The sequence below is a fragment of the Rhinolophus sinicus genome, chromosome 1 (genome assembly GCF_057876585.1).
Source record: "Rhinolophus sinicus isolate RSI-liver-muscle chromosome 1, RSI-T2T, whole genome shotgun sequence".
In the NCBI taxonomy this organism is placed as follows: Eukaryota; Metazoa; Chordata; class Mammalia; order Chiroptera; family Rhinolophidae; genus Rhinolophus; species Rhinolophus sinicus.
The window spans coordinates 104970772-104997461 of NC_142501.1; the positions used below are offsets into that span (position 1 = coordinate 104970772).

Genomic DNA, 26690 nt, shown 5'->3' on the forward strand with positions numbered 1-26690 from the left:
TATGAGATTACACAGAAATACCAGTGGAACAGAACAGAAAATTCAGGATTCGTTTTTATGCATATGAGAATTTAAGATACGATTAAAACAGTAGTACAATGCAGGGAAAAATAATGAGTTATTTCATACATGATGCTGGCACAAATGGCTGGTTACCTTAAAGAAAGTAGGATTAGATCTCCCCTTTTATACCATGTAGCGGGGGTGCCAAAAAAATGTATACACATTTTAAGAGATGTTATCTTAAAACGTGTATACTTGTTTTCAGCATCCTCTGTATGTAAATAAATTCCAGGTGCATAAATGATATGAAGTATAAAAAAGAAGAGAAAAATACGAAAATCTCCAAGGCATAGTCTCATGTGAGAGAAGACCTTGTTAAATAGATCAGAAAATCAAATGCTGTGGAATAACAAATAAACGTATTTAACTATACAAAAATGAACTTCTGCCATGCAACTTACTAAAGTTAATTTAAAACTATATTAAATTTTAAAGTTTAATGTCAAACTTTTGCATGGCAAACATTAATAGAGTTAACAGGCAAATGATAAATTTGGAAATTATTTATAAATCAAATGAAAAGGAGTTGATATTGATAACCTAAGAGAGCTCATAAAAAATTGACAAGAAAAAGACAAGTAAGTTATGAAAATTTGACTACAGTTATGAGGAGACATTACACAGGAGAACAATCCAAATGGCCACAAGCATAGTAGGTGTTCAGATTCACTAGTAGTTAGGGAAAAGCAGCTCAGAGTAACAAAGAGATTTCAGTTTATAGCCACATAACGGGCAAAAATTTAAATGAGTCATATTATGTGTTGTGGGTAGGAGTGTCGATCAGAAAGTAATCTCATATATTGCAGCTAGATCCGTGAAACTGAATTTGAAAAGCCATCTGGCAACAACTATTGAAACTAAAGGTTCATGTACCCTTTCACTCGTAAGTCTTTATCCCACAGAAATAGAAGCTGCTGTGTAGTGACACATGTACAAGGACATTTAACCTAAGTGTTCAGTGCCAACACTGGGAACCAAATGAACGTTCACCCATGGGAAATCACTGAATAAGTAGTGTATGCACTCCATGTAGTATCAGCTACACTAGTGCACTCGGAGTAATTTCCATGTGCGAAACACAGGAGAGTGTGGACAGTCGTCCCCTTTATGTGCGGAGGATACATTTGAAGACCCTCAGCAGATGCCTGAAACCGCGAATAGCACCTAATCCTATACATACTGTTTTCTCCTTATACATACATACCTATGATAAAGTTTAGTTTATAAATTAGGCACAGTAAGAGATTAACAACAACAAGTAATAATAAAACAATGTTAACAATGGACTGTAATGAAAGTCATGGGAACATGGCCTCTCTGTCTCTCAATAGTTTATTGTCCTGCATTCACCCTTCTTCTTGTGATGATGAGAGCTGACACATGTCTACATGGTGAGAAAACGTGAGGTGAAGATGCTGGACAAAGGGATGATTCACGTCCCAGGAGGGATGGAGCAGGACGGCGTGAGATTTCATCACGATACTCAGAACCTTGCACAATTTAAAGCTTATGAATTGTTTATCTCTAGAATTTTTCTTTTAATATTTTCAGACCGCAGTTCACTGTGGGTCGCTGAAACCATAGAAAGCAAAACTGTGGATAAGGGGGGGCTAATGTGTCAGGATCCAGTTTTGTTAAACTGGGACAAATACTATCTACATGTTATATATATAAAGAAAATTTGGAAAGCGCATATGAAATTTGGAAAGCGCTGTTAACATTCATTATTATGAGTGGTTGCTAAAAAGAGTAAGTGGAGAAGAGGAGTTATTGGGGAAACCAAGCCAAAAGAAAAAAACTCAGCTAAAAAGCATGTATATGATAATTTATGTATTTATTATTTATTATATTTTTGGGGAGGAATATTGGGGAACAGTGTGCCTCTCCAGGGCCCATCAGCTTCAAGTTGTTGTAAGTAAGACACCTCTCCTGCCATTTCCCCTCCGTGGACAAATTTCCAAGTCGGTCTGCACAGTTCCTCTGAGTGCTCTTTCCTTTTCCTTCTTAAGCTTTGGCCAACGACGGCTAAATCACTTTGTTATAAATCACCTTTTTATAATAAAGGAACATGTTCAAAGCAGGCGGATTTATATGGTATTGTAAAAGGCTTATGTGAGTTTGAGTTTTAAGATAAAGCCCATTGCTAAGGCAAATTTTGCTATCCTGCATTGTTTTCCATAGATTGGAAAACAACTCCAACGGGACAAACTATTTAAAAAAGAAAATTTAGCTTTGACAAATTTTTTCGCAAATAATCTGCCGTAAGTGTATAAAAGACAGCTGTGTCCTCAACTGCTTCTTTAGAATCTCATTAAGTAAAATGAAGTCTTAGACAACTGAGTTCAAAATGTTTTCATTCAAGGAACTGCTTGACTAGCAAACATGTAAAACTGACCCTACCAGTGCCAACCGAGAGCATTCCTGCCGGGGTTGCAGTGACGAGAGGTGATGTACGTCCAGGAGCAAAAGCGCGTGAACGCGTCCCCATCACCTGCTCCCTCTGTACACCTGCAACCCGCCCAGGACCTGCATGAGGCTGAGCAGGAACCCCGCTCCGAGGTGGAGACCCTGAGAGGGGCCGTGGCTGGCAGAGGGGTTCTGAGCACAGGTGGATGCCCTTGCTGGATGCCCAGACATGACTGACCCTCCTGCCCAGTCTTCGAACCCCGGGGTCCTGGGGTGCCCGGGGACTGCGGCCTGCTGCTTGCCCTCCAGACTGTGATGTAACATTGGGCTTCTGAAGCACAAGAGCACATGTCCCATAACTCCTTCCTTCTTCAGTCAGAGGGAGAGCCATGAGCGTCAGCCAAAAAGGCCCCCGTGTCCCCTTCGGCCCCTCCGCTTTCACATCCCAGAATTTGCCGAGGGCACGATGGCCTTCCCATCTGCCAGCCCCAGGCCGCCCAGTGCCTGCCTGGGAGCACTCCGAAGGGCATCCCGGGGCCTCAGAGTCCAGAGACTTGAGTGTCAGGCTCGGCTCACCCAGCGCTCGCCTCTGCAGCCGCACGACCTTGGGCTGTCCTTCGCTTGCCCAAGCCCTAAGGCATTGGGTGCCTCACACCCTGGAGCCACATCCTGGGGCGCCCAACATCCCAGAGTCCCCACAGGCTGCCTTAGCCACCTTCTCATCCCTGAACACCCTGATGGGCCAAAGCCAGTGTCCCATGCTTCCAGGGGGACCTCAGCAGGGCCCCCTTCCCAGTTCCCAGAATCCCTGGGAAGCCTGCCCAGTCTGGGTGCTGGGCTGCAACAGCTGCGCCCTCAGGCAAGCACCTCGTCAGGAACCCAGGGAGCCCGTGGAGAACATAACCCAGCAGCATGGGCTACAACACAGATCCATCCAGCTTCTGCTATAAATAAACCAGTCCAGGAGAAGCAGCACTATGCAAAATTTCCAGCGCAATGCTCTTTGCAAACAGCAAAGTAAATCAATAAAGTAGGGGCTGTTTTCAGAGACTCCCTGCCCTTAGATGGGAGACTGCCTTCAGGCAAAAACACAATATGGGTGTTCACGTGTGCAGGGGACAATCCCTTGGGGGTTCTGGAAAGACGTAGGGCTTATGGAAGGCCCCTTCTTGAGTTCCAGCTGCTGGAGGCACCATGGCTGGAGGACATTGGCTCGGACTGCGCCAGCCTCCAGGGCTGAAGCGAAGTGTTGCTTTATGCATGTAGGTTCCCAGAGCAGGCCCCGTTATCCTATCTCTGGTGCCAGGTTACCCTCCGTGGCACAGGTGGCTCCAGGGAAGGAGGGCCAGTGCCCTGACAGGACAGCGGCTTGCAGAAGGGAGTCTGAGACCTGGGAAGCACATGGCAGCTACCGGACCCTCCAAAGTCCCTGTAAAACCTGGCCACAGGGACACCTCCCAGTACCCTGCCTTGCACAAGCCCTCCCCACCGCCCAATGCCCAGGAATCTGAAGCCTGTGGGGAGCCTCACGGGCTTCCCCAAGGGATGTGATCCCCACCTGACTGGGCTCGCCAGCTTGTTTTACGTTCTCCCTGAGGCCAGTGTTCATCCCGAGCCAAAGTATGGCGTCTGCTGGAGGTCAGCAGCTGTCCCCACACAGGTGGGGGCCCTGATGAGCCCACCCTCATAGACAGATGAGGGGTTTCCAGGGAACCTGAAGTAAAACCATCTTTGGATCTGAGCTCCTCCGCCCCCTGCCAGTCAGAGGGGACGGCTCTCATCCCTGCGTGACAGGCCTCGCTGCCTTCCAGCTCCTGGGGCAACAGGGAATCCTCCTTGGGTAACTACAGAGCCCAGGGACAGGGACAGCTGCATGTGGCCGTGCCAGACCTATCCCCGCCCCCTCCGGGCGTCACCTGGCCTGTGAGACGTACCCCCTGCCCACACGACCTCGTCTCCACTGAGTAACACAAACAACCCTGTCAGACATCCTCAGAGACACAGACCTGCCTGGAACATCCAGGACACCAAGTTCAGGCTCAAGGATTCCCTCAGCCTCGAGGGGACAGAGCATCACACTCAGGGGCTGTCAGGAGGAAGTGCAGCCCCCACTGGGCCCCTTCCCTATTTAGTCTCTGAGCTTGCAAATGACTGACATGCAAGGAGGGCTGGCCTCCTGCCCCATCTTTCCCAGGGCCTTCAGGCACCCTGGACGCATCACCACACCCAACCAGGCCGCATTTCCGCCAAATCAGGGGACCACCATCTGCAGGCTGAGTTCTGGAGAAAGACACCCCTGCAGAAACCCTGCAAGGCCAGGCCAGCTAGTGCTCCGAGGCCCAAGCCCTGACATCCACAGACGCCCACCCATGGGCTGAGAGGACAAAGGCAGGCACTGAAGCCTGCTGCCATGTCTGGGTGGGCCCTCCGGCTACGGCCCACTTGCTGGACCACAAAGGCCTCCTTCCCACCCAGACGGTGTCTGACTCAGCTCATTTTTTGACTTGAGAAATGAGAAACATGGGTTTTATTAGTTTTTTGGTACAGACTCCTCTCTTGCGTTTACTGTTTATACAGTTAAACACACAACCTCGAAAAACACATACACGTGGTGCTCATTTCACCTCTGTCTCCTCCACTCTGACAGGGAAAGTTTATATCCAGGGTCCTGCCTCTGTCAACCTCCTCTCCTCAGCTGCACCCTCCTGCCCAGCTGCTTGTTCAGGAGGTTCAGGTGTCCAGGTCCAGGGGCAGGGAAGGCTCAGCACCCACAGCCTGGCCACCTGGCAACCAGCTCCCTGGGCAGACCACTGGGGAGAACCAGCCAGGAGGCAGAGTGAACCAAAGCTGCAAGTGCTCAAAGGCCACCTGCTGGGGGGCAGCAAACCTGCTGCCTGCATCCCAGAAATGCCTCCTGGCAAAACTCAGCTCTATTCTGGACCCTTCTCTGAAAGTCTGTGGAGGCATGGCCAGGGAAAGAAAGGGTGGTCCCTTCCTCACCCGCCAGAGAAAGCACCATGAGAAGGGGCTCCAGTGTGTGGTGCCTGCTGCCCCCTGCACAGTGCCCAGTGCAGCCTGGAAAGGCCGGTTCGCCACCGAGGTCACTGCCTCTCTGCCTGGAAGGTGAAAAACGACCAGCGGACTCGCACCACTTCCTGGGCCCCATGGCTCTCCTGCAGCGCCGGGAAGCACAAGGCACATAAAAAGCTCCCCTTTACTCCAGTTCCTTCGTGCCTCCGTGTCCCCAGCCAGGGTCCTCTCTCAGGGCAGACCGTCTGTGAGCCTGGGGAGAATTCTCCTTCTGAGCGCAACCCACGGGTGTGCAGGGAGTTGCAACCTCTGCTCCTTTGACGAGCCCTCTCCCCTCCAAGTCCGTGGTGGTCTCCGGCTACCCTTCCACCCTCTCCCATCCTGATCTAGTTCTGGACCCAAGCCACCCCATTCCGGTCAGCAAAGAGGCTCTGCTGTCCCCTACAGCACGACCCGGACCAGCTGTTGGGGAGGGCACTGCCATTGCGCCTCTGCTCTGAGCCCTGTAGGGCGCCTGCCTGAGCCCGGTTCAATGAGCTCGGGGGCGCACGCTGAGAGTCTGCGGGTGGAATCCCTGTACCCCGACCTCCAAGGAAGGCTGTGGCCTACAGACCACCCACGTGGTCTGCCCGAGGCTGCAGAAGACAGTGGCCACCAGTGCCGAGTACTGGATTTTCTGCTCCTCCTCAGCACCCAGCTCCGCGCTCTGCTTGGCTGCTGGGCTCTCGGGGAAGGGACACTATGGCCCCCACCCAGCCTCAGCCTCTTGCCTGGACACCCCACGGGTCCTCGGGACGTCCTGTAGCCACCACAGGGCTCGGGCAGTTTCGCCCAGGGGCACTGGGATTACTTCAGGCGACAGCACTGCCTTGGTCCTGGTGGGTCCGGCAGCACCTGCAGGGGGACAGGTGGTGACAGGGCCCGGGAATGACAGCCTCGCCCGCCTCGGGAGGAGCGGAGCTATGGGAACGCCAGAGGCCCCAGGGGCGGTGTTTGTTCTTATTAGAGACAGATGTGCCCCACCCCACCGCATCCCACCCCACCCGCCCCCGTCCCAGCCAGGACTGGGCGGCCCCTCTCCCACTGCAGGGCTGGGCGGGGAGGGTACCTGAGGGGCTCCTTGCCCGCTGCGCTCAGACTGAGAAGTTGGGGGGCGCAGGACAGCGCGGGTCCTCGCTGCCTCTTACCTCCCTCGGTTGCCCGAAGCAGTCCCAGCGGGCATTGCCCCCGCGGTGCGCTCATCTCAGAGGCAGAACAGCTTTAGGCTTGGACGGAAGCGCCTCGCCCCGGCTCTGGCTCCGGTTCTGCGCCCCCGGCCCGGTTCCCCTTACAGCTCTGGCTGGCCCACGGAGGGCGGCAGCCCGGGCGCGGAGATGCCTCTGGAAGATGGGTCGGGTGTGGGGTGTGGGGTGTGGTGGGAACGGGCAGCGGGGAGCAAGCCCGGAGCATGTGGGTGCCTGGGCAGCACCAGGAAAGTTCCCAGTCAGCCTCTGGCGGGACCGGAGCTGGAGAGGGTTGGGGGTGCGCTGAGGCTGAGACTGTGAGCTGAGCATCACTCTGCCTCCACCAGTGTCCCTGGTGTGAGCAGGGGCCTGTGATGGGCTGCTTTATCCACGGGTGGGATTCCGGGTGCTCCTGCAGGCGCACCTCCCCTAATGCACGCACACACACACACACACACACGCACAAACACACACAACTTGGGGCAGGGTTTGGGAACTCGTCCAGTACCCAGCCCCTCCCGGGTGGACACCCGGGGGACCCTGCAGAAGACCCCCGTTCTCACCCTAAGCAGCACACCAGGAACAGATCATCAAAGCCTCTGTGCTCCAGGCGTCTCACCAGGGACGAGTCCTCCTGCAGCCCACTCCCCTCCTGTGGGCAGCTGGCAGGCACTCTTTGGCCTGGAGCAGATCAGGAAGGCTCTGACCAGGCCCATGGAGGGACCACCCACCCTGACAAATCCCCCCTTCAGACACCAGGGATAGCAAAGCATGTCCCAGGAATAGGGTCGATGCATCTTAAGGTGTCAGCATACAGGGATCTGGGGCCAAGCTCCTGACTTCTCCCCACCCGGTATGCCCTGGGCCCCTTGTCCCCTGAGGCTCTGACCAGCTTTTCCCTTCCCCAGGACCACCAGTGTGCCTGCACAGTGCAACTGGTGCAGGCTGTGTGGCTTCCCCCACCCCAGCAAGCAGAGGGATCCTGGGGGGCAGAGAGGGAAGGCGCTCCCTAGCTCCTTCCCAGCACACCCTCAGGGTGGGAGAGAGACCCCACCTCCTCTAGACAAAGGCTGGCCATCACAGGACTGCTACAGGGGCCACAGGCCACACCAGTTGGTGGGGTGGCTGGGGGGTAAGGCTCCACCTGGGGATCCCAGACCTGACGGGCTCTGGCCAGGTCACTGCCAGCCTGGGCTTCCCCACCTGCAGGCTGGCACAGGGGAGAATGCAGCCATGATGCCTGGATCTGTTGGGCAGGGAGCAGGGAAGGCCCCGGGAGGCAGCTGTGCCCTGCTCCTCACCCACTGGGCCCTGGGAAGGGTGCACTGGCCCTGGGGTGAGGAAGGTCTTAGAGCTGCACGAGCCTGGCAGCTGGGGTACGTCCCAGACCTCCACAGGCCACGCACTGCTCAGTAGCACCTCCACTTGTGTATGTGAACTTTTCAGGAAAAGGAAACATTTACATTAATGCTACTACTTAGTGACAAAAACTGAAAAATACAAAAAAGCTATCTGTTAACACCACCGAAGCACGAATGACAAGTTGGTTGTTTGGGTGTTGTGTAAACAGCTGGTATATGAGCAGTTTGAGTATGTAACACTCAATACAGCTTGTTTTCATCTCATTGCAAAGTTACTTAGATGTCAAGAAAAATAGTTCAAAGTACTGTATAAATTTCCCTACACATATATGGTACAAAACTATTCTCCTTCTCAAGGATTTTACATGCACTATGTTTAATGCGATGCGATTACATTGTTATTACATGTAAATAGTGCAGTAAACACATTTGTGCTATATGTGTTTTACATCATATACTTCTTATTCACAAAAGGGACATATTGTTTTTTGCATATTGAACTAGAAGAGCAGTTAGAGGAAACGCTCGCTTGAATTCAGGTTCAACTACAGCAGCACCTGGAAAGGCAAAGAAAGAAGTATGTTGTTTATCTAAAATACAAGTAAGTATGAGTGTTAAGGAGAATGAAAAAACCTACATGAGACAACAGTGCACAACAGGAGATTACCATTCGATATAATTTGCCCACGGCTGCACCCTGACTTAACTGGTATTAGGGCTAAGTATCAGAGCTTCTGGTTGTCTCATCCTTCATTCGTTTAGTAACAAGGTAACATGACAAGCACTGAAGTTACAAGATGAAGATGACATGGTCCACCCCTGACCCATCATCTACCATAAATTGAAGGAACAGATGAACAGGCAATTTCCACTCAGTGTCACATATACCACACAAATACAAAACAGGACGTGACTGGAACACACACAAGGGACATCCCGGTTCTGTGTCAATATTGTCCACTCTCTGGTGGAGGTGACATGCCTGAAGCACAAGGACAGAAGATGCCAGATAGAGGGAAGACGCAGATGCAAAGACTAGAGTGGGGGAGAACACTTGTGGAATGAGAAGTTGTCTAGTTCAGCCAGATGCGAGAGCAAAGAGGCAGACTCGGGCTCGAAGCAAGACATAAGTCTGAATTATTTGGCAAGAACTAACTTGATGTGGGTGTTTTATTCCATGCAAAGCAATTTGGAGTTTCTCCTGAGGGTACATGGTAAACCAATGACAAAGTCAATGACTGAAGATTTACATGTCACACAGCAGGTCACAGCTATATGAACTGAAATTGCCTCAGTAAGTATCACTAGATGAGTCTGGTTATTGGGCCTCATCTCATATCACTGGCAAAAACACGGGAAGTTGTCGAAGCCCAGTTTTTACTGTGCAGGCCGACAGTTCCATAAGGATGACAGAGCGAAGGAAGGGGACAGCCAGAAATAAAAAGAGATACATGGACTCTTGAGATATTTAAAAAGATACACAATGTGATAAATACTCAGGAAGAGACGTATTCTTCACTATGAATGTTTCTGCTTTCACCTTTTTCATTTGCTGTGCACAAGAATACATGTAATGCAGTATCTATTATCTGAACAGGGAAAGGGATGCCATTTACTCTTTACAGTTTATTCCACATATCCATGATATCTAACGTGAATTAATACATTTGGCATCATACCGTCTTCTCGTTGTTCTCTAGTTATCTTTTCCTGCAACTCTTGATCCATCTGAAATACATCAAATCTTAGTTATAGTATTTAAGTTAAACAAGAGACTTTATTGTAGGAATGATACATAGGTTATCCAACGAGGCCCTTAAATAATGCCTTTAGAGACTACACCTAAGTGCAGAATGTGGAAATACAGACAAACAAACAAAACAAAACAAAACAAAAAAAACCCACATAAATAAAATAAAATTAATTTCTCCTTATTTTGTTTTTAAATTATAGAGACCATCTGTATGTGATGCCATTTTAATTAATCTGACCAAAAGTACGATTGATATTGGTCTACTTAATACACATAATTTCACAAGGGAGATGTTTGACCTGATTGGTACAAAGAAGTTTAAACAGGTCAAGTCATATTTTACAATGAATGCGTTACTTTGCAATCCTTAGAAAAACTGCCCTTTATAAAAGTTTCTTTTTTTGTTTTTACTTTCATGGTCTTTTCCTTAAAATGAGCTTTCCATTCTTGCACTTCTAGAAAATGAATCTTAAGGTATGTTCTAGGTTATCAGTTTTCAGTGTAGAACGTTAAAGACAAAATGCTGAAAGTGCTACTGTGATGTCAGATGCCAATTCTATCGAAAGAAAGAATAACCCAAACTATTTTCCTGTCTGTATTATGAGAGAAACATTTCTTTATTCAAGTAGTTGTAGTTAGTGACTACTTAATTACGAAAGGTACGGGGATACTTCAAACTATATTACAAGTGTCCTCGTCTAGAGTGCTCTTACTTAAATGTTTCGTCTGAAAGCTATCCTCTCCCTGAATGTTCAAAGCAGTGCTTAAAATAATATCCAGAAGCTGTGGACACTGCAGTGACAAACACAATGTGACACCCCACCCCTGTACAAATTCAGGGGGGGAGACAAATTTGTTGGCCATCATGATTTCCAATATCTGCAGAGACTGTTTCCATAACACCATTTTGTCGATAGCTTGACAGACAGGGCTTATAACAGAATAATGTGACATCAACCTTACTAGACAGGCTTTGTGAAATCAGTAACTCAATACCAGATGAACGGAGAATCCTTCCATGAAACAGTTTTGTTACCGTTAATACACAATATAAATTGCAAATCACATATTTACAAGACTTGAATTAAGGAACTACCAATGTAGCATTATTACTATGTCCCCCCTAAAAAGCTCTTTTCCTAAATATTTCCTTCCGTGACCTTTATGTTGATTTCTAAGGTGAGGATTTTGTCCACACGGTGGAAGTAGCTTGAAGTCCAACATTAATAAGAGAACACGTCTGGGGTCTTATTTATCCTTTTCCATTTATCAAAAATATAGAAAGATGAGAAAACAATACACAGGAAGAGAATGCATCCGCAAACTTTAATGCAAAGGAGTTTTAACTAGAAGGGGCTTCTCAGAACTGGCAGTTCTCAGACTACGTCCCGTAGAAATCTCAGGTTCCACTGGGGACACCTGCGGGATTGCACAGCTTCTGAGTCTCCATCCCTCCGTTAGCTGGGCAGCTCTAATGGTCTCTGTTTTATATAATAGAGTTGCAGACATGCTTTTTTTTTTTTAAAGAACATCAGTAGTCTTTGAGTAAAAAATATTTTTCAATTCAAAGTCACGGATTTAGTAAAAAAGTCCCTCATTTTACGTAAGAGGCAACCAAGTTTCGTAGAGATTATAGGTCTTCTGAGGTCACAAAACCGATAAGCTGCAGGCCAGGAATGGGCTATAAGGCTTCCTATTGAGTCTAGAGGTCCATGCCAGCTACTTCCTCACATTCAGGAAAATTACATCAATTTCTAAGTACAACTCAGAGGAAATGAGTATGTAAAACTTTGTCATGTAGCTCAATAATGTTGAGGCACGAGAAACAAAACAGTAGCCTTCTAATTCAAGTACAAGCTTTAAAGTGACAAATAGAAATAAAGAAACAGATGAAGATCAGACCTCCTGTTAATGGCAGTCAATACAATCAACTATAGAGCATAAACATATCTAATCACAGAACAGGGAACGTATTGGAGAAAATCTTTAGTTAAACCGAGCAAGCTCAAATTTAGGAAATTCTTCCTTCAAAGAAGTCTTCCATTCCTCCACATAAACTTGGTTGACCAACATCACCGAGCACAGGTATTATCTATGTTGGGGGTGAACTGTAGGAAAATTTATAACACAAAACAGATTTCTCTTTACCATGTAGCGCACTTGTGCCCAACCTCACATCATCACACCTATATCATAAATCTTTCCAGGCATTCTGTAGTGATTTGGGACACTTATCTCTGGGTCTTGACAGGGTGGTGCTTTTTCATCTCTTATTCAGGCTTGCATGACTGGGCAACCCAATGCCTCACAAGGGATCAACGTCTGCCTTGGAACGCGGGCATTGAATTTCACATCAACCGTTTTTCAATTTATCCAGAAATACTAAAAACACCATACCTCCCTCCTACCAAAAATTAACTAACGGAAAAATTACCACAAGCATATTCTCGTGCATTGCTTCTGCCTTTACACTCTTGCATCTTCTGATTTCTCTGGTGATAACTAATGAGAACATTTTAAGCGTGCATCACACAAACGATTTACAGAAGCATTGGACATTCACTTTCTTTTTGTACCCAGTGCTCAAGAAAACTTAGAACAGTTAAATGTGTATAACAATGCTTCCATCAGAAGGCAAATGGAACTCAGAATTAAAGGTCTGGAATCTGAGCTCTTCAAAGTGAAATTTCTCAAGATTCTTTTCAAATGAAACTGGAAGAATATAAACAAGACTACCTGGAGGAATTCACACTTTGAATATCATTGGAAAGTAAAGTACACACACAAGTCAAAACAAAGAGTCAGAGAAAATCAACTAGCTCATTAATTTGCCTCCAAAATATAACTCTGATCCAGACAGGTTCATGTGCTTAGTAGGAGTGAAAATAAAATAAATAATATACTTTTGGAAAATGATGCTAGTAAGTGAACTTAACCTTTACCACTTAACCTGCACATTCTGGCACTTGGTAAATGTACTTTCTTGGTTAAGACCTTTGTTATTATCACTACAGGTGGTTTTGAGAAAAACTATTTTTTTCTAATCTTTCTACTCTACACAAAGGTATACATGTTAAATAGGGAAAGATTAACAGAGGCGTGAAAGGCAGTATAATTGACAAGGTGGCTAAAAATAAGGTGGTCTGCCTGCCCGAGGCTGTGTGCGGAACACTGAAAGGGCAGGTCCCACCTCCAAAGCCTTGGTAACACTGTTATAAGCTAAAGCCTGTGGAGCTGTTTGAGTGCCTTTTGATCACCAACCAGACTTCTTGTTCTCCCCTAGAGGGAGTTGCTCAAAATGATGCCTCAGTGCCAAAGGGTAAATTTCTCCTGGGTATTCAGAGTATTGTCCAAGTGTGGTGACAGCAAATGCTTGAAAATAGCTTTGTGGTATTTTAAAAATCTCTAACCTGGTTTACTAAGTATGTCTCAGTGCAGTCCTCAGGAATCTTCTTAGTTCAGCCATTGCAGAAGTCAGGATGTACTACCCGTGAAGCCGTCTGCATCGCTGATAGCCCTTTCTCTGTCTCTCCTACTTTGAATTACTCTTAGTCTGACATCCCCAGAGAAACACATGAACTAGTTTAGAACAGTGTTCAACCTATAGGTAGGTGTGCCCCAACACATTTTCAGTGTTAAAATGCTGTGTAATGGTAAATTCCACTTGCTATTCTCGCAACTTTAAAAAATGCAAGTCATGGTCATCAAACGGTGGCGTGAGGTGAGCCTCTGCAAATCTCCCCTGGAATTTACAGCAAATGGAACAACTATAACGCCACAAAGGACTCCCTGCACAGCAGACAGGCAAGACTAAGAGGCCCACTGCAGAATTCACCTAAAGGTCATAAAGGTGGCCGAGTCGCGCCAGCCGGACAGGGGAGGAAGGAAGGGAGAAGCACGGAGACGGAGCCCCGCAGGCACAGCACGCAGACCTGGCTCAGTGCGCCGAGCTCGCTGCATCCCGGAGCTACTGCAGCTGTGGGAGAGAGAGGAACTCGGACTGCTAGGGCTCCGCTAGGGCTCCACAGGGCTGAGGGGACAGCATATAACACGGCTGAACCCAACGCTCACGGCAGAGACTTTGGAGAAAAGACTGAGGGAAGAAGGCTCAAAACAGTGGTTTAAGCCCTCACTGCCGAGCAGAGAACGGAATCCTGAGGCACTGAGACCAGCCGCCCCCTCCCCAATCTCCCAGAGCTCGCCCCGTCCCACCTGCCGATGCTAAAAGCGGAACAGTAGCAGTGTCAGAGCAAAAGAACAGAATATTTGCTGTTCTGAGAACTGTGGACCTCAGACACAGATTCGCAGCCCAACTAGTTCCGGCAAAGGGGAGGGAGCTGTGGAAGCAGGACCGGCTGTGGTGGTGGTCGCAGCCATTGCTCTGGGCCACGTCTCACAACTCACCCCACCCCTGGCCCCACCTCTCTGGGCGGATCCCTGCAGGAGTAAACAGAACTGCTGAACCACATGGGCTCTGAATCTGGTGCAGGGAAAGCTTTGGAACTTCAAAAGCTCTCCGCATACCCACAGGGACACTGCACCCTGTGACCCAGGCAAACTATTTACAGAGGAGAAGCCGTCACCCAGGGAGTTCCCCCAATGTGTGAGAAGCTGGAATAGTGCAGAGAAAACATAGCACTACAGTGTGAGAGAGAAAAAAAGACTACTGTCAGAGAGAAAATAAAACAATTCTACCAACAAGTACTGGAAAACAAAAGAAAGACCTCTTCTGATCTACCTGTTGCAGAAGCCACTCCTGTAGATGTCTAGGAAGAGAAATAATAAATCAGTAATTGCCATGAGTAACCAAGGCAACAAGACAGCTCAGAAAGAAAGTGAAAAGTCTCCAGAAAAGGAACTTACAGATATGGAAATATGTGACTTAAATGACAGAGAATTCAAGATTGTGGTTCTGAAAAAACTCAACGAGATGCAAGAAAACACAGAAAGGCAGTTTAATGAACTCAGAAACATATTGAAAGAACAACATGAGCATTTTACAAAAAAGACTGAAATTTTAAAAAAGAACCAAATAGAATTTCTGGAGATTAAGAACTCAATAGAAGAAATTAAGAATGAAATAGCCAGCTTAGGTAGCAGAGTTGACCAGATGGAGGAAAGACTCTGTGACATTGAAGATAGAAACCTGGAAATGACACGGATAGAAGAAGAAAGAGACTCGAGATTTAAAAGAAATGAAAGAACTCTACAGGAACTTTCTGACTCCATCAGAAAGAGCAATATAAGAATAATGGGCATACCAGAAGGAGAAGAAAGAGAGAAGGGAACAGAGAATATATTCAAACAAACTATCGATGAGAATTTCCCAAACTTGTGGACAGAACTGGATCCTCGAATCCAAGAAGCAAATAGAACACCTAATTGCCTCAATCCCAACAGGCCTTCTCCAAGGCACATTGCATTGAAGCTGTCTAAAATCAACGACAAAGATAGAATCCTCAAGGCAGCCTGGGAAAAGAAGACGGTAGCCTACAAGGAAAGCCCGTTAGATTATCATCAGATTTTTCAGCAGAAACTCTACAAGCCAAGAGGCAGTGTAACCAAATCTTCAAACTATTGAAAGGGAGAAATTATGAGCCAAGAATAATATATCCAGCAAAGATACCCTTTAGATATGAAGGAGGAATAAAGACCTTTCCAGACATACAGAAGCTGAGGGAATTTTCTAATACACGATCTGCACTACAAGAAATACTAAAGGAGGCTATTTGACCACCATCAACGGGGACAATTTGTCGTGACCAAAACGTAAAAATGGGGAGAGTGAAGGTCTCAACCGGAATATGGGAATGGAGAAAGTAAGTGTGCTGAAGAAAATGGAATACTCTAAATATCAAACTTTGTTTTACTCATTTTATGAGGCCAACAATACCCTGATACCAAAACCTGGTAAGGACAACACAAGAAAAGAAAACTACAGACCAATATCTCTGATGAATACAGATGCAAAAATCCTAAACAAAATTCTAGCAAATCGAATGCAACAATGCATTAACAAGATTATTCACAACGTCCAAGTGGGGTTCATCCCCAGAGTACAAGGATGGTTCACCACCCTCAAATCCTTCAATGTGATACATCACATAAACAAAATAAAGGACAACGATCATATGATTGTATCAATTGATGCAGAAAAAGCATTTGACATGATACAACACCCATTTATGATTAAAACACTTAATAAAATAGGTATAAAAAGAAAATGTCTTAACATAATATAGGCCATATATGACAAACCCTCAGCTAATCTCATAATTAATGGTGAAAAAATGAAGCCCTTTGCTCTACGTTGAGGAACACCACAGGGCTGTCCTCTATCACCTCTGCTTTTCAACATAGTGTTGGAAGTCCTTGCTAGAGCAATCAGGCAAGAGAAAGAAATAAAAGGCATACAAATTGGGAATGAAGAAGTTAAATTGTCACTCTTTGCAGATGACATGATGCTATATATAGAAAACCCTAAAGACTCCGCCAAAAAGCTGTAAGAAACAATAAACGAATATAGTAAAGTTGCCGGTGACAAAATCAACATACAAAAGTCCATTGCATTCCTATGTACTAACAATGAAATTTCAGAAAAAGAAATACAAAAAACAATTCCTTTTGCAATTGCAGCAAAAAGAATAAAATACCTAGGAATAAACTTAACCAAGGATGTGAAACACCTATATGCTGAAAACTACAAGACATTTTTAAAAGAAATTGAAGAAGACACAAAGAAATGGAAAGACATTCCGTGCTCATGGATTGGAAGAATCAACATAGTTAAAAGGGCCATATTACCCAAAGCAATATAGAGATTTAAAGCAATGGCATTTTTGAAAGAAGTAGAACCAAACATTATCAGATTTGTTTGGAACCACAAAAGACTCCAAATAGCCAAAGCAATCTTCAGAAAAAAGAACAATGCTGGAGGCATCACACTCCCTGACTTTAGCTTGTACTACAGGGCTACAATAAACAAGACAGCATGGTATTGGCAGAAAAACAGACACATGGACCAATGGAATAGAATTGAGAACCCAGAAATAAAACCACATAAATATGGACAGATAAAGAAGCAAAAAACATGCAATGGAGAAAAGACAGCCTCTTCAATAAATGGTGCTGGCAGAATTGGATAGCCACGTGCGAAAGAATGAAACTGGACTGCTGTCTGTCACCATGTACGAAAATTAATTCAAAATAGATCAAAGACTTAAGCATAAGACCTGAAACAATAAACTGCATAGAAGAAAACCTAGGTAGTAAACTGTTGGACCTTGGGATCAAAGAGCATTTTATCTCTATATTACGTAAAATCATAACTTTTCTTGCATTCTTGCAGCTTTTCCTATCTGTCATCCTCCTTCTCCCCTTCCATTGGACTCCAACCTTCTTTAAGGTGTGGCCTCAGACCCCTATTCTCACCACTTACTCTCTTCTTTTACATAAGCTTCTGACTTCCCATGCCATCAGTGCACTAAAACGTTTTTGAGGGTCCTCTCCTTCTGGAGCCCTTATCCTGCTTTACTTCTCAGCAGCAGCTGATAAGAATGCCTACATGCTTTCTATGGTCTCCTAACCCCAATTCATTTGTAAACAGCAGCCCTGGTGGTCAGGCCTTGACCCTTTCTATTCCTCCTTTGAAATTCTCTCAGTTTCTTAAATCCCAATGCTGCCAACCTGATTCCCCATCTACAATTGCAGCCTTGACCCCTTTGCTAAGGTCATCTGTACTTTCCTTTCTTCCCTCTCATTCTCATGGCCAGTGTCCCCAACCACGCACTCAGAATCCATGACGTGCTGTGGATCAGCTCATCTTGTCCAATTGAGGTTCATTCCTATCAGTGTTACTTTTGAGTGTAGTGTTATTTTTGGCTCTTGAGATGGTGACCAGCACTCTCCGTTCTGTTGGTCTCCTACAATGCAAATGTTTTTCACAAGCTGCAGTTTATCCACTCTTAGCCATGGGGTTTTTGTGTGTGTTTATTTTGAATAATTTTTTATTCCATAGAAACGTGACTTAACCTATGGAAGTCTTCTTCTGAAATGCCTTTCACATGTACACTCAACTATCTCATTTGCAGGCTTGAATAAGCTGGAGTTATCCCTTCTTCCCAGTCCAGATTCTTTCTCTCAACATTGTGCGGATCAAATACCTTAACCCAGGTAATGTTTCTCCAGGGGAGACTCAAGACTTGAGAGCCTTCAAGCGAAGTGATGGCTATTGGCTGAATTGGTTGAAAGCTGTCATTATTCAATTTTGATTCACAGGGTAGAGCTTACGGTGGCTAATCATTCTATGTCAAGGTCCTACCTCATTCCTATAGGACCCTGCAGGCAGTCCCTCATTATTTTTGTATGAGCTTAATCAGTTGAGGTATGCTTACACATTTTTCAATTTTGTTGATGTTCGATATTATTTTATATGAATTTCAGGTGTCTAGCACAGCGCTTAGATATTTATATAAGAAGTGAACCACTGACTTGTCTACAGCCACCTAGCATTATACCTAGTCATGAGCACAGTGTTAACTATAAACTCTATTCCCTATGCTTTACGTTATATCCGCATGACTATTTGGTGGCGACCCATTTGTACTCCTTAATCCCTTCACCTTTTTCACCCTGCTCCCACCTCCCTTCCCATCTATCATCAGATACATCTAGTACCGTCCTGAGACCATGCACTGTCATTACAGTATTATTGACTACATTCCTTGTGTTATATACCCTACATCCCCATGACTACTTGTAACAACCAATGTGTACTTCGTAATGCCTTCCTCTTTTGCACCCTCTTCCTCAACCCCCTTTCGAGCTGGCAACCAGCAAAATGTTCTCTGTATCTATGAGTTTGTTACTGTCTATTTTGTTCTTGAAATTCCACCGATGAGCAAAATCACATTGCAAGTGTCTTTCTCTACGTGACATACCCCATTCAGCAGAATACCTACCAGGTCCCTCCATGCTGCCGCAGATGGCAAGAACCCATTCCCTTCCCCGGCCGAGCGATGTTCCATTGTATATATGTACCCCATGCATATATCGTTATCCATTCATCCGTCCATGGACATCCAGGCTGCCTCCGTATGTGGGCTATTGTAAATAATGCTGCAATGACACGGAGGCACATGTCCCTTACAAGTAGCATTTGGGGTTTTATTGGATAAACCCCAGAAGAGGGATGACTGCGTCCTTCTTTGACTCTCGTTATAGCCTTTGTTTTAAAGTCTATTTTGTGGGGTGTAAGTATTCCTCTTAAAGCTTTTGTTGTTGTTTGTTTCTATTGACATGTAAATCTATGTTCCTTCCCTTTATCTTCAGTCTCTGTGACTTTCGATCTGAAATGAGTCTCTTGTAGGCAGCATACTCCTATGGAAGGGTTTTATTTTCTTACCCAATCAGCCACCCTATCTTCAGTTTGGCGCATTTAATCCATTTACATTGAAAGTAACGGTTGATAGATATATACTTGTTGGCACTGTATTATTCCCACTTTTAATTTTTTTTCCCTACCTTAAAAGTGTGCCTGTAAAATTTCTTGTAATAGTGGTTGGTGATGAGAAACTCCTTTAGTGCTTTTTTGTTTTTGTTTCGGTTTTTGTTTTTGTTTTGTTTTGGTTTGTTTGTTTTGTTTTGTCTGGGAAACCCTTTATTGGGTCTTTGATTCTAAATGACAGCTTTGCTGGGTCCAGGAATCTTGGTTGTGGACCTAGCCTTTCATCACTTGGAATATCTGTAGCCACTCCCTTCTGGCCTGCAGAGCTTCTTTTCAGAAATCAGCTGAGAGTCTTGTGGGGGCTCCCTTTTAGAATACTAATTGCTTTTCTCTTGCTGCATTTAACATTCTTTCTTTGACTTTAAACATTGGCATTTTAATTATGATGTGTCCTGGTGTTGTCCTCTTCAGGCTCATGTTGTTTGGGACTCTGCACTTCCTGTGTTCCTATGTCTATTTCCTTCACCAATTATCTTGGTTATTTCAGTCATTATTCCTTCAAATAGGTTTTCAATTCCTTCCATTCTCTCTTCTCCTCCTGGTACCTCTCGGATGTGAATGTTAATGAGCTGGATGTTGTCCATGAGGCCCCTTGACTATGCTCACTTTTGGATTTTTTCTTTCTTTCTGCTGTTCTGATGAGCTGTTTTCTGTTACCTTATGTCTAAATGACTGATGAAGTACTTCTGCTTCATCTAATCTACTATTGATTCCCTCTCAGGTATTCTTCATTTCAGTTACTGTAGCTTCATTTCTGACTAATTCTTTTTTATGTTTTCGATCTCCATTTTAATGTCTCTATGTCTCTGTTGTTGTTCTCCCTGAGATCATTGAGCATCCTTATAAACCGTGCTTTGAACTCTGCATCTGGTAGATTGTCTCCATCTTGTTCAGGTTTTTTCTGGAGGTTGTACCCTTCTTTCATTTGACACATGTTTCTTTAACTCCCAAATTTTGGCTGACTCCCCATATTTGTTTCCATGTATAAGGTTGGGCGGCTATGTCTCCCAGTCCTACTAGAGTGGCCTTATCTATTAGGTGTCCTGTGGGGCTCAGTGGCGCATACTCCGTTTTCACTAGAGCCGGATGCTGGAAGGAGGTCCTCTGTGTGGACTGCGTGTGCTCTCCTGTTGTAATTCAGCCCTGGTGGTTGTTTGCATGTCAAAGGGAGGGATTGACCCTAGGACTGATGGGTTGTGAGGACTGGCTGTGACCATAGTGGAGGAGCTGTTGTGCAGGGGTGACCCCACAGAGCAGGATTTGCTTCAGCAGGGCTCTGGTGCCTACACAGGGCGCCCTTTCGGTGTGTCTTTTTGTCGGCAACTTGGAGATGCTGCCGCTCAATCTGACTATCCTGCCCTGAGGACGTCTGGGAGGGGCCCCACCACAGTCCAAGTTCAGCGGCAGCCTCGCCCTGCCTGGGGCCACCTGGCTTGTGCCACAGAGCAGTCTGCAGATGGCCACCGCATGCTCTGCGTATGGATGGGCTTTGAGAATTCAAGTTGTGAACAGAGGCCAGGTGCCGCAGCTGCTTCAGAAGTAAAGGATATGCTGAATGCAGATGCTGCTTGTTTGGGTTCGTGAAACTTTGAGAGATTTGACGAATGTCAGTAGCATGAAAAAGACATGTCGTTTTTGTGGAAAGACACTGCTTGGGGCTTCGGTGGGCCTGCATGGTGGGTGGTGTGGGGTCTTAGGGAATCACCAGGGAAGGACTGCACAGTGTTATTCAGGTTGAGGAGACTCAGATGTGTCGGCCACCCAGATCTGCATGCAGAAGGGTGAAGGATCAGGAAAGAAACTAAGGATTCTCCCAGTACCTCTGTCTCAGACAAAGCTGCCCCTCCAGCCTTCGCTTTGAGGCCAGACAACCCCTTATGGCCCTGGCATCTTTTGAGCTGCTGCTCCAGGCTGGAGCTCAGAACAAGTGAGCCCGTCAGTGAGTAAGTCTCTGCCCAAGCCCTGTAAGAGGATGGCCTGGGACTCTAGTCATCCTCCTCACCCAACCACAATGTCCACTGGTTTTCACGGCCAGAAGTAATGGGGACATCTCTCTTTGATACTGGAACCATGGGCTAGGGAGCATAGTGTGGGGTGGGACCCTTCGCTCTTTCACCACATGTTCGTCATAACCAACATATCCCTCCTGATGTTTTTAACAGTCACATGGGGCAGTGGGACCAGCCTGTTCCATTTTGTTGCCTCTCCTACCAGTCTCGAGGTAATTTTTTCTACATATCCTTAGAGGTAGAACTTTGGTTCCGCTGTACTTCAGGTCATTCTCAGTGGTGACAGTTCTGTAGTTTAATTGTAATTTCAATGTGGTCATGAGAGGAGGCAAGCACAACATTTACCTACTCTTCCATGTGGACCACAAATCCCCAATTTTTTTGTTGGGGGTATATTGGGGGACAGTGTATTTTTCTAGGACCCATCAGCTACGTGTCAATTAGTTGCCTTCCAATCTTGTTGTGGGAGGTGCAGCCCATCTCCAAGTGAAGTCATCATTCTCAATCTCGTTGTGGAGGGCGCAGCTACTGGTGCATGTGGGACTCGAACCAGCAACTTGGAGTTATGAGCGTTGCACTCTAACTGCTAAGCCAACCGGGCATCCACCCGTGGCTCAGCTCCATGCTGAAATCATTGTTTCTCACTTGTTCATGTGGGAATCGAACTGGTGACCTTGGTGTCACGAGCACCGCTCTCCAACCACTGAATCCCCAAATTTTCAATTATCAATTCCTCAATGGATTTCTCTTTAAAAAAGTAAGGTCGCAACTTCCGACACTCGCATTCACGGAAGGCTCCTTATCAACCTATTGTCACGTCATTTGTATGAAAAGTACACTACCACAATGTCACTAAGGTATACGAAGTCCAGACAGTTTTTAAGTTTCTTCAGCCACAGGCAGACCCATGAACATAATCTTCTCTTTCCCTGGATAGGCATGTCTGTCTAAAGCACTTGCACAGACCTGGCCACTGTGCCTGAAAGACACCAGCTGGTAGGTGCATCCACCTCAGCAGTCCACTTCAGGGTTCACAGTACAATCTTCTGACTGGAAATCCTAGGCGGCCTCTCCTACAGGGCACAGGAGGATGGCAGGCGAATGTCGTTCTGCTTAGGAAACAGTGGTATGGGTTTCACTATCTATCAGGAAATCGTCATCCTGGATGACACATCAATCTTTCCTGAGACCAGATTGTTACATCTTCGAAAGTCTGATAATGCAAGTGAATGAAAATCTTAGTTGCTAAACTTGCAATGCTAGGAGCATTATGTGACTATGTAAGGCCCCGCTTGAACAGCCGTGTCTACTTTCTCACTGCCATCTCTTTTCTTTTTGAAAATCCAACAAAGAGAAATGTACTTTTCAGGAAACACGTGCATAATGAACTCGCATTCATTCTTGATGAAGGAAACAAATTAGACTACGATAAGGAATTCATTTTCCAAGTCTCACTGAAGAGTTTAGATTATAAGAGAAACTCAGCATTCTAGATGAAGTCATTACTCAGATTTCTGGACTCAAACAACATCTGTAGTGCAGTGTGAACGGCAGCACTAATGACAATAGCCAAAAGCTGGGAAATCCCAGATGTTGGAGAAACGAATGGAGAAACACATTGTCGTATACATCAAATACTGTTTTTAGACTATCACAATCTCTTTCTACTAAAATCTTACTACAGAATTCACTAATTTTATGAACTCAGACGCTTACCCCTGTAAAGACGATTTACATTACTGTCAACAAGGACTGTCAATATGACAGTTTTCTGATTGTGCAAAATAGTCTTAGGTGCTACTACTACCGAAGTGAATATTCCCTTAGTATGACAGAAACCAGGAGATTGACTTACTGAACTTATACGTAAGAGGAGTCTCTGAAGCTGTTTAACTATGCCGGCTTCCTTTGCGGTTGTCACTTGGAAATCCATATTTTCATTTTCTAGCCTAAAATGTATATTTGGAAATAATTATTTTCACACATTGATTAAAAACATACCACATAATCTCTGGACAAACATCTGAAGTTCCAATTGTGTAAAATCTTACAATTTGAAAAGCACGTGATTGAGCAAGTGTGCAATTTTTGTAGTGTTCTGTGGATAATGTGTAAGATTTAGAGATAATAATATACACCAATTATGCTCTTCAAAGTAGCTCAAAGCTAAAATTTTAACCAACGTAAACACTCATGAATTTATTATTATAACTGATGTAATTCTCATGCTCTACTACACGTCCACTTCATAACTATTCAAGTTACTGTCTGTGCTGCTGTAAATCATACTTTGGCACAGGATCTTGCATCTTCTCTGCACGTCTTGAGTCCTCTGCATGTTGATCTCGTGCTTCTTGGAACTACAATACAGAAGAAATTAGGTTTAACTATTGAAGATCTAGTACAAATCTACCTCTTTGTGTTACTGAAATTTGATTGGCACACAACCACACTCCTTCATCTACATTTGGTTTATGGCTACTTCCCGTTGTAACAGCAGAGCTCAGTTGTGAGAACAGAGACCTTATGGCCTACAAAGTCTAACACGATGTATTCCGAGCACCCCACCAATTCTAATATCAAACACTCACCTTTGGGAACGACCATGGTCATTGCTGTGATAATGAGAGTAAACAGGCTGCTCTGGGGACAGCCAGATATTTATTGGACTAGTTTAGGGGCAATGTCTACCTAGGAGCCACAATGCCTGTGTTTGAATCTCAAGGCCACCAGTTCTTAGCTGTGTGACCTTGAGCAACGTACTGAAAATTTCTGGGTCTCAGTTTCTTCATCTGTAAAATGGAGATAATAATGGCATTGACCTCACTGGGTGTTGGGAATATTAAATTAGGGAGGACACGTAAAGTAGTTAGAAGAAGACGTGGCACGTAGTAAAATTGAAGGGTTTGAAATTAGCATTATTATTGTCACTGGTTTTAATATTCTGATAAAATGTGAGATTTTGTACAGATGGTATGCCAATGGAAGTGGTCTCTTACACAAGTTACACTGAAATCCTTCTTCATACGATTGGCAACGGCAGCAAATGGGGAGCGTGAGGCCCAGAATATAGCCCCCATCCTTCATGAAAATTTTACCAATACCACTAGCTAGCTGTAATTTTTGTCTGCTTGTAATAATTTGCCAGTTATTTTGTGCTGAGACAAGTAAAGAGTTAACAGGTGCGGGCTTGTGAGCTGGCAGGAGCGAGCTTAATCACTAACTGCTTGGCTCTGAAGGCGCTGGCCGGCACTGCACCTGCAAGCTGACAAGCTCCTTACATCCATCACAGGTGCGAGGAGAACAGTTCCCAATCAAAGAGCAGCACTGTGCAAGCAGACATCCATCACAGATGGGAACAGGACAGTTCCCGGGAGAAGACAATTGTAATGGCAGCCCCCCTGAAGCTGACAATCATCCTACACGCTGCATGGAAAAATATAAAACCCCAGCACAACTTCTCCTCGGTGCATCTGTCTCCAACGGGCTCTGCCCTGGCAAAACTCCTTTTGCCAGTATTTCTCTTACCCTCTGTCTCAACAGTTCTCTCTGTCAGACTGTCCTGGCCAGTTCCAGTAGAAAACTCTCTCTCTGCCTGACTTTCAATAAATGCTTTCTCACTTTGCAGAGTCTTGTGAATACTTTCTCATTCTGCGAACGACCATGAGTTACTTCTACACCAATACACTTCGTTCTGGACTGTTCAGTGGGCAAAGACCACGGACTATAATGCAGAAACCACCTCGGGACTGAGCGTACAGTGCACATGACCATGAGAGGCAGGGTAAAGCCACTGACATGGAAAGAATGGACTCTAGTGCTAAATCCAACTTCCCGGATCACTTCATTCGCAGCGAATGTGTATGCTGGGCTGCGTTCCCAAGTGCTCTGAGAAGCAGATGAAAGCAACATGCTCGGGTGAATCAGAAAAGCCGTCCCCAGATCTTCCCAGTTACTCACGTGCTGTCAATCTCTGCACATCCCAGTGCGACTGAGGAGTGAAGAGAGGCCGGTGTCCTGTTCTTTTTTTTACACATGGGAGCACTGAGCGTTTGATTGAATAATTCTCTATTAGATTAAGTGCTTTATTTTCTATTTAACTGTTTAAGATACGTTTTCAATAAAAGCTTAACTATATCCATGTCTCCAAGAGGAAAGTATCGGTGTGGTTTAGAATATTTGATTTTATCCTATCTACTGTTCAGCGGATATTTTCAATTTATACAAGGATAGGAGCCATGATATCAAATACTATTTCCCGTTAGACAAATTCATACTGTAAAAGACAAGATATCGCTCATGAAGAAAATTTTAACAATGTAAAATTCAGAGCTAGATTGCTCTGCACAGACTGGCTGACAAGTGCTGAGGAGAAGAAGCTCAGTGAGAGTTCGAGCAGCCACAGGAAGCTTCACGGAGAGGAGAGCGTGGGAGCCGGGCGTCCCGGGGCAGGGGAATAAAACATAGGCTCCCACCGTAACTTGCAAACTGATGTTCACAGCAGAATTATTAATAGCCAAAAAGTGGAAACAACACAACGTTCCATCAACTGATGAACGGATACGTATTTTATCCACAAAGTGAAGTAACGTTGGGCAATAAGTAGAAATAACATATTGACATGGGTTATAACAGGGTTGGGCCCTGGAAACGTGATATTAAGTGAAAGAAGCGAGACATAGAGGAACTCAGATTGTGTGATTTACATGAAATATCGGAATAGGCAAATCTTTATATACAGAAAGTAGATTGGTGGTTGTCTGGGGCCACGGGACATGGGAAGCTGGGGGTGACAGCTCAGTGATGCGGGGCTTCTTTTGGGGGTGATGGAAATGTTCTATAATTGACTGTGGTGATAGTTGCACGACTCTCTGAATCTCTGCATGAGATTCTGAATCGTACATTTTAAATGGGCGAATTATGTAATATGTGAATTACGGCCTGATAAAGTCAGTTTTTTGTTGTTTTTTTAATCCAATAGTGGATGTAGATCTCGTCTATTGTGGGTGTGCAGGCCTCAATGATCTACACATTCCCATACTTTTACAATATTTTAAAATGGAAAGAAAATTAAGGAAATGCTGACTTTGTTGGTTTGTATCATGACCTTTCTGTACAAGTTAGCCTGATATCCATGAAATATATACAGATTCTATAACCATTCACAAATGTGGCAATAATAAGATAATTTTCCGTATTGTTCTATTAAACATTGTCCTCTGATTGTAAATGGCTGCCTCATCATGGTAATGGAAGTATCACTACAAAATACTGTTTGGTAGAAAAAAAAAGTCTGTCGACTTCTATGAGGAATGCTGCATATTTCTCAACTTTCTCAAG

General features: G+C 45.2%; 1 protein-coding gene across 13 annotated transcripts in view; it reads right to left on the bottom strand.

Moving 5' to 3' along the window:
• Positions 1-8426: 8426 nt before the first annotated feature.
• LOC141570044 (ankyrin repeat domain-containing protein 26-like) overlaps positions 8427-26690 on the bottom strand; it is a 99293-nt gene continuing 81029 nt past the window's right edge. For 5 of the 13 annotated variants that reach the window (XM_088795839.1, XM_088796042.1, XM_088796202.1 and 2 more), the window contains 4 exons: positions 23640-23710; positions 23206-23299; positions 9763-9811; positions 8427-8640 (listed from right to left, as the gene is read on the bottom strand). In XM_088795839.1, coding sequence (XP_088651965.1) covers positions 8549-8640; positions 9763-9811; positions 23206-23299; positions 23640-23710 — 306 coding nt within the window. In that variant the 3' untranslated portion in view covers positions 8427-8548. The other 8 variants (XR_016022701.1, XR_016018397.1, XR_016018021.1 and 5 more) reach the window with 8 other exon arrangements.